At 41.1% G+C, this 16,336-nt stretch overlaps 1 protein-coding gene across 1 annotated transcript in view; it reads right to left on the minus strand.

The window, feature by feature from the left end:
* Positions 1-2,466: 2,466 nt before the first annotated feature.
* Positions 2,467-16,336, minus strand: part of POLQ (DNA polymerase theta) — a 43,336-nt gene continuing 29,466 nt past the window's right edge. Inside the window, exons 21-30 of the mRNA XM_088535799.1 lie at positions 14,573-14,710; positions 13,055-13,229; positions 12,103-12,238; positions 10,396-10,514; positions 9,217-9,401; positions 8,744-8,855; positions 7,054-7,178; positions 6,264-6,417; positions 4,666-4,781; positions 2,467-2,632 (exon numbers count right to left, since the gene is read on the minus strand). Of these exons, the coding sequence (XP_088391925.1) occupies positions 2,519-2,632; positions 4,666-4,781; positions 6,264-6,417; positions 7,054-7,178; positions 8,744-8,855; positions 9,217-9,401; positions 10,396-10,514; positions 12,103-12,238; positions 13,055-13,229; positions 14,573-14,710 (1,374 nt within the window). The 3' untranslated portion in view covers positions 2,467-2,518. The remainder of the gene's footprint in view (positions 2,633-4,665; positions 4,782-6,263; positions 6,418-7,053; positions 7,179-8,743; positions 8,856-9,216; positions 9,402-10,395; positions 10,515-12,102; positions 12,239-13,054; positions 13,230-14,572; positions 14,711-16,336) is intronic.

Genomic DNA, 16,336 nt, shown 5'->3' on the forward strand with positions numbered 1-16,336 from the left:
ACCAAGGCCTTTCACAGGAGATGGGGAACAAAAACTAAATATGCCAGCAAACAACCTGTTTTGTCTTGCCTCCCAACTTCAGAACAACAACAGATATAAATCTTCAACTCAATCCAAAGCAGCACCCCTGCTTACCTTACCTGAATCCTCCTCTGCTTCCCCTGCTTAGTCCCATTCATAGTTAAAAATCTAATTGTAACTAAGGAATGTAAATAGCAGGGGTCAGGCAATGACTACCTTTTATGTTCTCATTTACTCATTTACTGCTTAATTACAATGGATTCACTGAATTTGTTTATCAAATAAGTTTAGTTCTGTGTCAATCATTTTATTGATTTATATCTATTCCCACACACAGAGTTTGTTGAGAATAGGTCTGAGCAACCATCTTTGAAATTCTAAGTCCAGAATGCAGGAGGAAAATGTTGTAGTGTGGCCAAGGAAGAAGCAATTGAAATCACAGCAATTCTAGGGAGGCCTGAAATGTGGCACAGGTGTGTCGCTGCATGACATCCAGGAACAGGAAATCATGAGGCCGCGTGAACTGACAATGAATCCAGCACAGCCTCTCTGCAGGCAGAGCACACAAATGTTCAGGCACCAGGGTGCCAAGGCTCCGCTCTGTTAATAACAAAAGCTTTAATAAGCCGGGAAAAGAAACAACTGTTTTATCAACTGAATGATTCAGCCTAAGATCTCCTCTATCAGGGAGACAGGTGTGGTGTAAAGAGGGCACAAAGGAAACACATGCGCAAAAGAGAAGAGAGAAATTGCAATGTAAAATGAAGAATGAAACAGAAGTATGAAGGAGAAAAGCAGGTCAAGGCAATGCTGAGAAGGGCAGCCAAGGTATCACTGCCCTGCGCTGGGTTTTGACACCGTGTGTCCACTTTGCTGCACAACCGGCAGGCTTCAAAGTCCCCGTGTCCTCAGCTCCCAAAAGCTCCACATCTGAAGTCTGCAAGTTCAAGCACGCTCTCAGGCTGCTCAAAACCAGGCACGCATCATTTCAACTCCTGTTAGAGAGGAAACTTCAAAAAAACCCTCCTTAAAAAGGGGCCAGCAGAAGTTCAGAAATGAGAGGAGAGAATAATTAGGGACCTGAAAATTTCTCACAGGAGGCAAAAATTGAAAGATTGAGATTGCTTGCTTTGGAAAGCAAAAGAAAAGATGCTTAAGAGAGGACAGATAAAAATAGACATAAAGAATATTGATGAGAAGCACCTTATCTCCCTTTTCCCATAACACACAAGGGCCACATGATGAAAAGAATAAAATTCAGTGTCTGATACCATGTTAACAAAAACAGCTGAAGTAGTACAACTAATGGAACCACCTGGAAATGAAATTAAATCATGTGCTGTGAGGCTCAGCCAAACCTGAAGTTATCACTGAGGAGGGTAACACCAAATGTGGGCAGATTCATTCCCTGTGAGCTGCTGCTTTGTCACTTTTTCTGAAGCCTGCTGAACTCAGCAGGTCTCAGACTCTGTCAGTCCAATGCCTCCCGATTCCTAGAAAACACTCTCTGCCTACACACTGGGACAGAGTCAAAGGCACTCAAGCAAAGCACAAGGTTTAAATCTATGCAATTTTTAGCAAGGCTAAACAGGCTTTGTATGGGGCTTCCCTATAAGACTGGTCTCTGGAGGGATAGGAGGAAAATGAAAAGCCACATGTCACCCACCATGCAGTGGCACATTAATGCAAGAGACCTGAAACACTTGGGCTTGTCAGACCAAAATATTTTTCTTAGGAGCTTACGACTTGGAGTTAAGTTTTTAATAATAATCATTTGCATTCAGGATTTCACTCTTTAAAATCAATGTTTCTGCCAATGGTTTGGCGCTACCTATAAAGAGCCCAAATACTATCCCTCTGAAGGCCAGTTTGCAAGGTAGCAACTGGACAAAGAATCACACCAGTCAGTCCACAAGCGCCTTTGGAGGCCAACTGAGCAGAGTTCCACTTGCTGTGAACACTGCACAGCTGGTCATCAAGACATACAGTCCCCTGTAAAGCCATTTGTGTGCTTTGATATCATCTGCACAATTCATTACAGTGATCCCAGCACAGACCCGTAAAATTCCATATTACGTGCTAACAAAATGACAGTTTATTATTATCTTATATACAGTTATAACCAACCTTTTCCAAACAATCTTTGCACTTTCTTTTAGTAAAATATTCCAGCTTATTTTATATGGAGAAAATTCATTAGCATTTTTAAAAAATAATAAATATAAGCATATTTTAACCAAGAATTCATTTAAATATTATACTTCAGCAATTAATTTCAGAGTTCTGCAAACTGCATGGTCCGACCATGAGTAGGTTTGGCTTGGTGAATTCATAGCAGCTTCCATGACCCCCTTCAGAGGTAGTTTCTGATTATGTCTTTAAAAAGAGGACGACATTGCACACACATCCGTGGCTGCCAGTGAGGAAACTGGCACTTGCCCCAGCCAGTCCATGGTGCCTTCAGCCTCCTTGCAGGCAATGAAGCTGTGTTTCATGTCTACAGCTCCAGGTCCTGCAGGTCGCCCCAGCTGGGTCCAACTTTCACTTTAACGTCCAGCTTTACGGAGAGTTTCATGGCGTTTTCCATCTCGTGTTTCACGATCTGGGCTACCTACAAGGCAACGTGACACGGGGTCCTGCAGCGCCCTGCACAAGGACTGATGCACACAGCCCCCATGCTCTGGTTTTCGGTCAGCATCTGACCTGCCCAGAAACCTGGAGCTCTTCACTGCATTTTCCTTTGCACTCACTTACCACAGGTGGGAATGTGACTAAACGTATTAATCCCGCTTATAATTTGGGAATGTAGAAATCGTTTTGAGCAAACAACATTTTACACACTATATTTCCATTAAACACTTGAGTCCTGCACAGCCCCTCTCCTTTCACCCAGCTGTGTAATTCTAAGCATTTTGTGGAGTCTATTCTGAAAACATCAGTGTTCACAAAACAAGGCAAAAAAAAATAAATAATTCACAAAACAAACTGCAGGCAAAAAAATGTGCTCCTCCTCACAGTGTCAGTGAGAGGTTCCAGTGAAAAACACAAACTGATGGGAAAGCGGGTCATATTTAATGCAAGGGTCAGATGCTATTCAGGTTTACTCCTGCAAGTAATTGCTCCATTAATTAACTCCTCCATTAATTGCTGCCTTCAAAGGGTATCTTTAAGAAAACATTCACTTAAGCGTACAGTCAGGAGTCCCTCTGACATTTTTGCCTCTGGCTTTTGGGATCATAAAAAAACTACTTTTCTTCCTGCTTTTCAATACCTGCCTTAGATAAGAGGATCCTCTTTCCAACCCCAGGACCCACACACATGAATGAACCTTTCTGTCCACTCTCACCCTGTGAGCCTCTCCACAGCAGAGCAAAGCAAAAACAAGCCAAAAAGGAAATCTTGGAAATGACTGAGGTCCTCTATTTCAGCTAGAGGGTCAAAATTGGGAAACATTCAAGCTTTTTAACCTCCATACCTTCCCATAAATTCTTCACAGTAGAAATTACACCATAATTCTTATTGGGAGCTGGAGGAATGGAGTTGAGAAGATCAGAGCAGAAGAAGATTTACAATGATGCTAAGAATGGGGAGATGTACCTTCCAAAATATTACACCTTTGCACACCACATTTCAAAATGATCTTGATAACCTAGAAAAATGCTTTGAAACAGGATGTAATTCAGTACAGACAAGTACAAAGCATGATAGAAAGCAGGACAGAAAACCAGAATAGAAATGATCTATTGTTCAAACACAGGTCGGAAAACGAATAGCTAGACAGAAAAAAAAAATGGCATTATCAGAGATCCAAAATCGAACAGAGCTAAAGCAAGACATACTATTGTGAAAAGAAAACAAATATGATTCTGGAATGTGGAGGAAGAAAGTGCTGCTTTGTGCAACACGCAAATCAATTTTTCATCCTCTCAACACTTGCTGTAGCCTTCACTGGACAGTTTGGTCCCAATATCTTAAAAGAAACACCAGCTGTTCAGAGGTCCTGCACACAGACAGTGAGGAACATCAAACCAGGGCTGTTGCACCCAGAGCAAGGGAAGTTTAGTCTCCTGGAAAAGGCTCCAGAGGAGACACAAAACCCTGCCTGAAATGCCTGGGGAAGCTGATGGGATGGTCATGCAACAATGAGCTGGGCTCTGGGCTCTCCATTTCCTGTACACTGAACAAACAGCACCACTTTCAGTGTCCTCAACTCCCATCCAAAGCACGCTTAGAGGTAGGCTGGACAGCTTAAAGGCATAAATACAATTACGTGGAGAAAAAGCAAGCAGTTGAAGAGCACCTAGCTTTTCATTCCTAAACTAGACCGTAGCTCTGACACTTCATTGCCAAGGTCAGCTCAACCAGCTCAATCAAGCCACCTTCTGCTGTCTTTGGCAGTGAGAGACACAACTGTGCAGTAAGCCAGCAAGCTAAAAAGCAGCTGAGAACTGCATCAGTGCTGGTGAAATCACAGAATGGTTGAGGTTGGAAGGGACCTCCAGAGATCATCTAGTCCAACTCCCCTGCTCCAGGAGGGACACCTAGAGCACGTGGCACAGGGTGGCATCCAGGCACATTTGCAATCTACTATCTACTAACCATGCTGAAACCGTCTAGAAGACTTGAAAATAGGGATGACTGTACCTGGATGACATCGTCTTCCGCAACCTCGTAGAGGAGCTCATCATGGAGCTGGAGAACAAAGAAACCTCCACTGAGGGGAGGCAACATGCATCTGCTTTGCTTCCCTGCCAGCCTTCCTGCACAGGTGAAGAACACAGGTGGTTAGGTCCTGTTATGCAAAGACATATTGCTTGTATCAAAAACCTGCACATACGCAGAATGCTAAGAAAACGAACACGTGGAACCTTAAAATGAAGAAGTCTGAGTATACAGATAAAAACACAAAACATTACTATTCTATCAATATTTGTACAGCTACTGACATAAAAATGTTAATGAAAAGCATTTTAGATAAAAACATTTCAGCCTTAAATTATGAAGATGTGAATCAGAACAGAAACAAGACAGACAGTTTCAGCTCCTTAACCATCTGTTTTAAAAGTAAATTTTAAACAAAATTATGTCAAGTTTAATCAGAACTTGGTCTATAGCATTCTCTCTGGCAACAAATTAAGATTCTGCTTTTCTTCCAAATTCATTTTAATGGCTAGTTCTGAGGAGCCAGAAGGACTTTTTCAACCCAGCCAAATACAGTCATCTGAAACTGTCGCTTCAACTTGTGATAAAAAAAAATGGGCAGTCTTCGAATAAGTTAGTAAATAGCTGACAAGACAGGACCCTGGTATGCCATGCCTGCCAAACAAAAAAAGGAGTAAACTGTTTTATGGTAAGGACCTTAAGTTTAAATAAATAAATAAATATCTGCATAGAGACTCTGAAGTTATTTATCAAGTTAGCAAAGAGGGGGATTCTAGTTCACAATTGCAGGAAGAGCTTCACTGCACCATCAGTTCCTCACATGAACCTCACACTGAAGCACAGCAACACTGATGCGCCCACATGCTTCAGGATGCATCTCTGTTGAGATAGGTTATATCAGTATATATTTATAGCAATCTATAAATTGCTGAAAGGGAATTCTTTCAAACTCTTGAAGCACATGGTATTAGAGGAGAAAAAGAAACTGCCACATGCAGATGCTCTCCTTCCTACAATTATGCTGGACAAAGATGGGTAGCTTCTGGTCGTGCGGAGGGTGGAAAGCTCCTCCTAGCACACACCTTCTGCTTGTAGCAAAGGTGCATTCTTTGCAAACCTTTCAATTTTGCCTCTCTAAAATAAAGATCCCTGGTATATTGCTAGTGGTTCAACAAATAATTATTTTGTTTTCTTTCCCATGCCTAAGAATCAGATTCTTTACTTTAAGGCAGCTTCACGTTACAAGTTGAAGCATATGAACTAGCAAACAAATGCACCACTCCATCCCTTAAATTATCTTTTCAAAAGTATACGACTATACTATGCTACAAAAAGTCTTCACAGCAATCCTTGGAAACAAGCACCCCAGCACATCCCTGCTAACTGCCTCCAGAACAAACAGGCTGATGAACGTTTCATATAATACTATTGTGGAATTTCTGCATAGGCAAACAAATTCCAGACTTAATTCCAGGAAATAAAATTTTCACCCCGCCCTTCCCCAAGCCCCCTAGGTTTTGGGGGCTTAATTGGTAATACCAGAAGTTTCTCTCTAGGGCACTTGGCAGAGGGGAGCATACCAGCCTTGTCTCTATGGAGGGAGCTCTCCAGATGTCCATGAGACTTGATGTTAGAGGAGAGAGCTTCCAGGCGCCTCTGGATGTTCACCGTGGCTGTTTTGACAATGTCAGCAGCAGATCCCTGAACAGTTGTATTCACAGCCTGTCGCTCTGCCTAAACAAAGATATTTGTTCTCAACATGCACCCCAAAAAATTAAATCCAGCATCAGAAATAACACCAACACCCTAGGAAGCCCATTTGCTGTTACTGAAGTACAGCATCTATGACAGATGTGTCCAAAATGACCTTGAAGAAAAAAACATAATTGATGCGTAAGTGAGTACTAAGTAAATACTTATCTAACCAGTTACGTCAGTTTGCCACTTAAGGGAACATGAGAAAAAGAATTAATACCTGGAAAACACAGGATGTTAAATGCCTGTTCAAGTGCTGTCAACATGCAAAGACAGCTGAGTGGGAGCAACTCAGCCTGAAGAGTTAAAAACATCACTATGTGGAGGCTTTTAAAAATCATGTCCACTTATATCAATATATTACTCATTCCAGTTCCAAAGTGGGAGTTATGAAGTAAGGTTAGAACAGCGATGACAGCTGTACACCAAGTCACAGAAGACTTATGTCAAACAAATCATGACAAAAGCTTTCTTATTCAGAAAACAACTGAGGCAATAGTGAACTAAGTGTGAAGTGCAAGGTCATGACTAAAATGAGTGACAGGCACTGTAAAGCTGCAGTTAAGGATATGTAAAAACAGATACTTAAAAAAATAAGCGCTGAGTTCAACGCACATGAGCTTTACTGTACGGGTTGGGATCTCTGATGGCAGGTAGGTATCTCCGTCTACCAAGAATGGTCTGCACGAACCCATCCCTTTTGCAATTCTTCACTGTCTCTCTCAAGAATTTCTGAAGCCCTGTGAAAGACAAAATATTCACTAATACAGCTGATGTCTCATGTTAACTCCTCATCAGGGTCACTGCAAGGGGCATGGGCAACCTAAAAAGGACCAAGGTAGGTAATTATTTTAATTTCTTAAACCCTGTCAGTGAAGGAGACCAAAGCACAGGATCACTCATTCAGCCCATTCTCAGCTCTGCTGAGTGAAATTAGACTTCGAGTTGTAAGAAAATATGCATAATGTCAGGATATCGGGCTATGCACAAGGCTATAGGAAACAGTTCTGCATAGTGACCAGGCACAGAGCATTACATGTGCTGTTCATAAGAATGGAGACCTCACGGAGAGGTCAGGACCCGGAGCAGCACTGGAGAAACAAGTAGTAGGAAGACAGTAGGTTGAAAGTAGAAGTCAGAACCCTTGATCCCTCAGGCTGCCCGATTTCAGATCAGCCACTTCAGATTCTGGGATGAAACAAACTCATCCAGCTGTGCTCTGTAAGGAAAGGAGCAAAACCATGAAGGGTGTTAAAAAGGAACATAGGTCAGCGTATGGTGAGACAGGGAATAGCCCTTTTCTTTGCAAATTCAGATAACTGCACTGAAGTAGAAAAAGTTAACTTCAGACAGTTTCTTTCCAAGGTTTATAAAACGTAAAGCACAAGAGATGCTATTCAAGGCCAAGGTTGACAGTGGTAGTTAATGTTAGGCATGCAATTTAGTATGTCAGCCTGACATTACATACAAGTGAAATTCAGAGGAAAAGAAGCTGCAATGTAGCCATCTCTACATACTGCACAGTGCATGCTCACAGGCGTGCGTGTGCTAAGAGGGGGAGAAGGCAGAAAGTCATTTCTAAAGGTGTTCAAAGGAGAGACTATTAAGAAGTACCTGGAGACTCAGCAGACTTTTAATGGGACAGTACTTCTCACTTGATCAAACAAAGCCTGAATCTTCAGAACTTTATTTTCCAGCTCATTTCCAAATGTTACAATTAGAGCTTGACCTCCAATCATTTTCTGATTGCAACTCCACTCCTCTTTAGCTTTCCTGGAGAAAGCTAACAGTCTTCTTAGAAATGCAACAATGTCTCTTTTCCAGAGTGTTGCAGAATTAGTCTGAGTAACTTGATAGAAATGTAATGGTTATATGAAGTACTGCTTTAAACTCCACAGAAGCAGAAGACAAGAATGGAAGAAATAAGTGGTTCTATTTAAAGAAGAACTTCAGTGCAAAGGTGTATTACACATCCTTTAAAGCCATGTGTTTTAACAAGAAAAAAAAAAAAAGTTTCTTATCCAGAAAGCTGAGTGCTTTAAAATTAATCCCCAGAGTGGATTAATTATTGAACAAAATAACAATGTCCTAAAGATTAATAAAACAGGGCGTGGAGTACAACATTACGGAGTACAAAACAGTTCTGCTCATGCTCATGTATTGGACTTTTTCAAAAAAAAAAAAAAGGAAAAAGAAAAAGCTATGAGTAGCAGAGGACGGAGACAAATTTAGGATTTGAAGAGACGTGAAATGAAGAAGCTGGGGGAGGGGGAGTAGCCCAAGTCTTAAACCCCCATATGCTAACCTGTGTATCTGGATTTGAAGGAATCAATGTAGTCAGCAGCTTCGTTTTCATCAATCCCCATCTGCTCCCCTAAAGATTTTGCTCCTATTCCATAGATGATTCCATAGCAAATCTGGCAGAGGACAGTCAGAGTAATCACAGTTGCATGGTGAACCATTAACAGAAAGCAGAGCCAAAACAAAATCAGTGGAAGACAAGCATGTTGGGGCAAGGGTATACACTGAAGAACAGAGACCACCTCCAAGTACAAGCCATTCTTCCACCCTCGTCACCCCCAACCCAGTCAGCACCAGTTGAAACTTGCTGAGACTGGGAGGACACACAAAGCAGTTACTAAATGGCTACTGGCCTGAACAACTCCAGTCACACCTGAACCCAGACAGAAAATCTTACTGCTGTGATTTCCTGCTGTTTTGAGTACCAAGCCTTCCTGTTCAGCAAGTTGCTGCATAATTATTTTTCCTAAAAATTACCTGTTTAGCTTGTTGCCTGATGTCATCTCCAACAGCTGCAGGATCAATCATTTTCCATTCCGCTGCAATTCTCTTGAAGACATCAATACCTCCGTTTAAGGCTTGAATGAGTCGGCGGTCACCAGACAAGTGAGCAAGGATCCTCAGCTCAAGCTGAGAGTAATCAGCAGCCAACATTAGGCCACCTGAAGTGAACAGTGAGTTAGCCTGAAGCAATATTATTTCAGAAATTACTCCAATCACACTCCAAACACATGATCATCCATCCCATGAGAAAGTGAAGGCCTGAATCTCATCTGCTTGACTGTTGTCGTCATTTATGGCTGTTTGATATGAGTACGAAGAGGACGGAGCACGTGTCACTAAATCAGAATTTTCCCTCATGCACTTCAAGTAGCATCACACTGGCATAAACAGCTGTACACAGTGAAAGGAACTGAAGCTTCTTAGCTGCTTTACTTGCACTTCTGCACTCAAAATTTTCCACATCCACTTCTATGCAACTTTCTCCATGCACTCCTGGACACGAGTAACACGGGATGAAAGCTGTTACTTCAGCTTGCCTCAGTCTGTCTTTTTCGGAAAAGCTTTATGGGCTGTTTCTGCCACTGCTGAAAGTTTCGCCAATTAACAGTAAAAATGCAATCAAATTCTTGCCTATCCCCCAAAGTCCCAAGCCTGCCTGATTATCATCCAGCCCCTACATCTTGGCGCCATCAAATACTGCCAGACAGGAATCTCTTCAGGGTTCTGTGAAAGAGTCTAACACCTCATATGAATGATCAGCACAGGGATCAGGCCAGTAGACTTGTAGTGAGGCAGGGAAGGCAAGGTGACTGACTTTAGAAACATTTCAGCAAACATTAGATAAGACTGCAATTTGTGTCTTATGGGCTGCATAAGTATAGCTCTTTAAAAATTATATATTCTTAAAGAGGGAATGAAAGTGTGAGCATTTGAGTCACGACATTTGAATGCTTTCCCCAGTTGAAATGCTCTCCTTTACAGTCTCCTTGTGACTAATTCTGAGGGCAAACTCTGTAACAACAGCATTCATTTTCCATGTAGGCTGCTAAAACAGGTACATACTGTTATAGTTTCTTCCACTCTTCATCTAAGTCTTTTTTGCTAGCTAAGTTCTTAACAAATAGCTGGCACAGAGCAGGATCTGAGCATTACCTGGGAAGGGAACAAAAGCATGCCTCATGCTAACAGAAAATGGGATTCCTCTTTCTTCTGCTCGGTCTTCAGCCTGAATCTTGGGACCATTAGGCAAAATACTGGGGCGCATTCTACCTCTGTGGAGACAAAGACAACAACTGTTACTTCATGAGGTGTAACGTGTTTAAAGATTCTTAATCATTTTTTTCTGCAAAGAATTAGTGAACGCAGAGACAATAGCTTCTATTCCATTCTTCTAAGCAATCCATAGCTGATCTGAACATGGAAGAATTAGACAGAAGACATATGAACACTTGAAGGAATTTACTGATTCCACAACACCAGACAGTGCACACACGCACACTTGTGCACACACACATGCACACCTGCATACACCCATGCTAGGGTACACACGAGCTAGTGTACACACAAGTGAGCCTGAAAAAGCAGAACAGAAGTTGCAGAAGACATATTTAGAATACCTTATATTTTCCCTCTGTAAAGACTGAGTCAAAAATTACCACAAAGCTAGCTGATTTTCTTTTGACCTTGAGTGGTCATCCCATGATAGTTGAATGAATAAAGGTTTTTTAACACAATATAAATCAGCTACACTCCCTTGGTCAGAAGCTTTCTACAACAGGAAAAAGGGCCACTGGCAGCTAGGCATGCTAGTGAGACAAAGGATGAGTCAGACTCAAGTCTGGAAGGTCTGTCACCTGCATACTTGGAGCAGTGACTACACAACAACTTCTTTTGTGCTAGCAGTCATTGCCCATCTTCCTAGCACTGTGGTTTAAGGAATTTATCTCCAAAAGTCGGGCTGAGAAGCAGGCGTCTTAGAAAGAACAGCTAGCCTTCTACTTCTGCAGCTGGCTGCTTTTCTTCAGGGAAGTCTCTAAGATCCCAGGACACTCTCCAATCATCCTATAAAGCTGCTGCAAGCTTGACCACTATTCTTCAAACTGTCGCTTTCACCTCCATCAACAGGTCTTGCTCTTCTTCTGGAGAACAGAGACAATAGACAAGATCCTGTTATTCCTGCGTTCCCTTCTTTGACCCATTCCATGTGCATGGCACATTGTGTTAGGAGAAGAAATACAAAGATACATCTTGCTCACCAGACTGCTATACAATTGTTCAAGCATTTACACCTCATGCTGTCAAAACAGAGTGTTTGGTTAGCAGAAACCAGATTTAGATTTAGCACTGTTCTGCAATCTGGATGTTTTTTCAAAAGATGCTTTATAACAAGTAAAATAATTAACAGGGAATAAAAAACACATTCACCTGTGCTCTCTGACACTGGGAGTGGCATGGCATAAAACTGCTGCACTTTCTTCTACTCCTGCCACAAAATTCCCTCCTCTTTCAGAAGGGGTCCTAAGAGGTTAACCAGAGTCTTGCTTCGGTCTAGATTTTCTTCACATTCAGCCTCTCCATTCAATAACAGGGAGTAAAATGCTAATTTCATCTTTGTAGGGTTTCATAAAGAACTTCAAAAAGCAAATGGCACATGAAGCCACGTACAATTATTTAGTCTCATAATGTCTTTCATGTGTCACTGATGTTTAGGTACTCGTTCCTCTGAAATTGTAAGAGAAACAATGAGTAAGAAGTCACACAGACATGATCATAGCCACGGAGAAAGACAGAAAAGAAAAGTTTGACAACTCAACCAAATTCAGACAAGCAGAGCAGACAGAAGCTTTGCCAGGATCCTACCTGCCTCCAGAAGGAGCACGAGAATAACCATTTCCCTGGGCTCGGGGGGGTGGGCTCTCTTCAACCACAGTTGGCATTTCAATCTCAAAATCTCTTGGCACATTCTGGATATTTGGCTCTGTGAAGGTTATTCGACCTGAGAAGTAAGACCAGACAGAATAAGAAAGAACCCAAAGGAACCTCTCTAACCTAATGCAGCAGAGCACATATCTGCATCACCAACAGCCAAGTGTTTCTGGCTAAAAACAAGAAACTGAGAAATGGAAGCATTGGCCCACTGCTGATTTATGAGCTCAGAAACCTGCTAAGAGAAGCAAGACCAAACCCACTGTCTGTCAGACACATTTTTAAAACAAATCTATTTTCCTGCCTTACTCTGCTTTTATTCTAAACTAGAATGTCTTTCTCCAGTGATGGATGCATTATAACTTTGCTACTTTGCTTTTTTCCAAAGGGAATTACAGCTGTAACAGCCTCTTGGATTCTGTTTTCACCTTAGCCAGCTTATGACATCTTTACCAATGTTGTCATAATTCTATCTCTCATTACCCCTGCCTTCAAGGCAAGGATATGTTTTGGTCATTTTTTCAGAAGACAGTAAGCTAAATTCAATTTGGATTAATGGTTTTGAGATGGTTTCTCCTGTAGCTTTTTTGTATTATTAATAAAATTAAAAAACAAAACAAAACAAACAAAAAAAACCCCAAACCCTGGTCCTGTTCTGGGTCCAAAAATTTACATGCTAATATGTGCAAAAAATTAGTAGTACTACTCTGGGAATATAAAAGCTAGGAATTATAATGCATCTGGACTATTAAAGCAGATTAATGTGAAATGGCTGTTTTAATATTGTCACTTGGTTTGAAAGGCAAAAAAGGCTTCACTTCTTGTCATTTCCCCCTTAGGAAAGCTGCCAAAAATCAATGGCAAGGGATTGCACACATTTCTTTACCTGTTGCTGTGTGAGTCTGTGACACCGGGTATATCCTCTCCATTCCGAGTGAAGAACTGAAACGCTTTTCCCTCTGTAGTGGAAACACTACTTTAGTAATAGCATTGTTGATCCTTCTCCACTCCAGTATCAGCCCTGGCAATGGGTGAAGTGCCTTTAATTTCTCCAAGACATCCTTGTGAAGAGAAAAGACTACATTTAGCTACCTTAAAAGCTTAACTATTAAATACAATTTTTGCAGTTCTGTGTGGAAAAACAATTCTTCACCCACAGCAAGTTTCCAATGTCATTCCGTCACATGGACATTCCCCCACTTACACTGCCAACTCCTGGGCGGGCAAGGAAAGCCCTCTGAGACATGGCTGCAATATCCTCATCACCACTCTTAGTGGTGTGGGTAGTCTGCACCCACAAATAAGTCACTTGAAATAGTCAAATAAAGCATCACTTGCCATGGGCCCCCTACATTTTCTCCTCTTGTTCAGCGTTAATACTGCTCCTCCTTCATCTTCTTGCATATTTCTCTCCCTGTTCTCTCCTATCTGTATGCTAGGAACACATCAAATAAAGCCCTCAACCATGCTCCTTGCAAGACAGAAGTAGCAAAAAAATCTTTATAGTTAACATCAGAAACATGAAGGCACTGACAAGAATTTCAATCATTTACACAAGATAATTTCTCAAAATAACATTTTTGTATACAGCAGGTGGCTAAACTTCAGCCCTGCACTTTGTCTCTTGCTCCCTGTCATGCCACCACTACATGCTTACTTCTTCACTGCCACTTGAGTTTCAGAGATCACTTCCTGTCTTCCAACCACTAACTTATATTGAACAAGGGGAAAACTTAAGAACAGCAAATGAATGTGTACTGAAAACAGCAAACTTGTTTCTGTTAACAGAAACAAAAATCTGCTAACATCACTGACAACAGCAGTCACTAGCCTGAGGTAACTCGTATTAATATACCAATATTAATATATTTAGTAACTGGCAAGCATGTTGATGGCTTTCACAAGCCTCTGATATGTTTGATTTGATAGGTCAGATTAACCATTCTGAAAACAGGTTTTCTGAAGTACAAAACATAGATATAGTAGAAACAGGCAGGAAAAATACTGTGTTTAATCACCTTATTTAAGTAAATTTCAAGATGATGCTGACAAATTCTTCTGCTATTGGCTTTAAAAATTACTGTGCTATTTTGGTCTTCGACTTTGTTCTGCAAACCAAATTCTGCCTGACTTATTCTTACTGAAGTCTTCTATCTATAGTTATGTCTGCACTACATGCAGGCCTCTGAAGAGGAGGAGGAGTTAATAACTCCACTCAGGAGAAGACAGAATCCATTTTGAATGTCCAGTGGTATCTGGAGGTAACTGGAGAGCAGAAGGCAGTAAAAATTTACTGTCATTTAAATCAGCAAATCTAACTCTGATGCACTCTGGGAGCAGATGTGTGAATTAAAAAGAGTTATTTTTACAGTCATTTTCAGACTAGAACCAGACTTCACTGTACCTTCGTTGTACTGAACTGCTTGCTCAGCCTAACCCTATTCCCGTTAGCACTTGCTCTTCTGGCACAACCCAGTGTTTTCTTGTTCCCTTTAACTTTCACGTCTCCATTTCGTGGCAACTTCAGCTCCAGGAACAGAATCTGAAAAAAAAAACAGCATTTCAGTTTCTGTATGCTGCTCTATGGAGGAGAACAATGACTGAATGACTGAGCATTTAAACAGCTTGTACTCTAACCAAAGAACAGTACTAATGCTATAGGTAATTAAAAAGCTGATTAATGATCTGTTCTATCAAAGTAATTCCTTCTCATTTAATTTAACTACAAAACACAATCTAAAATCTCATTTTCTAAGTACTGTAAGTTTGAGTTCAGATGTGTGTGTTTAGAAAAGATAATTAATTGCATCCAGTAAGTGAGGTTACTGCTGACAGTGAACTGTAAAGAAGTATGGAGTTAAAATGATGGAAAGTGGGAAGAAAATTGGCAAAGAAATCTTTGCTGGAAACAGGCCTCAGAGCCACACAAATGGCACACAAGGAAGTGGTCACAAATACTTTTTCTAAGATAGGTTGAGTATTAGTTTTCCTAGCAATGTGCCAGGAAACAGAAAATGAAGTATACATTCACTTGTCAACAGAAACAACACAGATCTTCATTTTTCACTCTATGTTTTCATGTAGCATAAATACACTGTGTAACAGCTATTGTGCTTCATTTCACCGGTGGCAGAAGGAAACAAAAGTTGTTTTCTCATATGTTTCTGTAGCACAAAAGTTTCAAATAAATAAGATTAAAAGGGAATAAAGCTCTACTAATTGATACAGGATATGTCACATGGTTCCTAAAAAAGTTCTGCATGAAGAACAAGCTTCCACAGTTAAGAAAACTGCATTTCAGAAAAGCTTTTCTTCCCCTTTTCCCCGAGCAGAGTAAAATTAGACCAGAGTGTTATTTCAAGAGCTCCAACTGAAAAAAGGACAGTGGGGAAAAAGGAACAGTGTGTGGGGGGAAACTGTGGGTGAAAACAGAGAAAGCTTGGGGGAAAGCAGGGAGGAAAGCAGGGGGTGGCAAAAACAGGCAAAGCGTGGGGGAGAACAGGGAAAGGGGGTGGAAAACAGGAAAGTGGGAAAAGGTGAAAGCAGGGAAAATGCATAAAAAGTGAAAGTGGGGGAAAAAGAGAATGTGGGGAAAAAGTGGGGGAGAAGTGAAAGTATGGTAAAAAAAAAGATTAAAAAGCAAATAGAAGTGAAAGAGTGGAAAAAGAGCAAAAGCAGGAAGAAGAAGAGATGGCAAAAGATAAAAAAGGAAAAGGGAAAGTGGGAAAAAAACTGAAAATGAGGTGGAAAAAAATGAAAGCAGAGGAAAAGGTGACAGTGAGGGAAAAAGTGAAAGCATGGGAAAAAATGTGAAAGTGTGAGAAAAAAGGGAAAGCATGGGAGAAAAAGTGAAAGCATGGGGAAAAAATAAAACAGTGGAGAAAAGGCGCAAGAGGTGGAGAAGTGAAATGGAGAAGTGAGAGTAGGAAGAAGTAAAGAGGGGAACCAATAAGAAAAGAGAAAATGAAAAAAGCGGGTAAAAGAGTGAAGGCATCGGGAAAGTATAAGAAAAGTGTGGACAAACCACTGAAAGTGCAGGCATCAAAAGTATGAGCAGACTGTTGAAAGAGTGGGAAAATACAGAAGGTGAGAAGCAGTGGAAGTGGGAAGAAAGACAAAGACTTCTTTCCAAAGAAAGATGGGGGAGAGAGTGGAGGGAAAGGGGAAG

The sequence above is a fragment of the Tinamus guttatus genome, unplaced genomic scaffold (genome assembly GCF_059628265.1).
Source record: "Tinamus guttatus ecotype Peru unplaced genomic scaffold, ASM5962826v1 Tinamus_guttatus_pri_ptg000646l, whole genome shotgun sequence".
Classification (NCBI taxonomy): Eukaryota; Metazoa; Chordata; class Aves; order Tinamiformes; family Tinamidae; genus Tinamus; species Tinamus guttatus.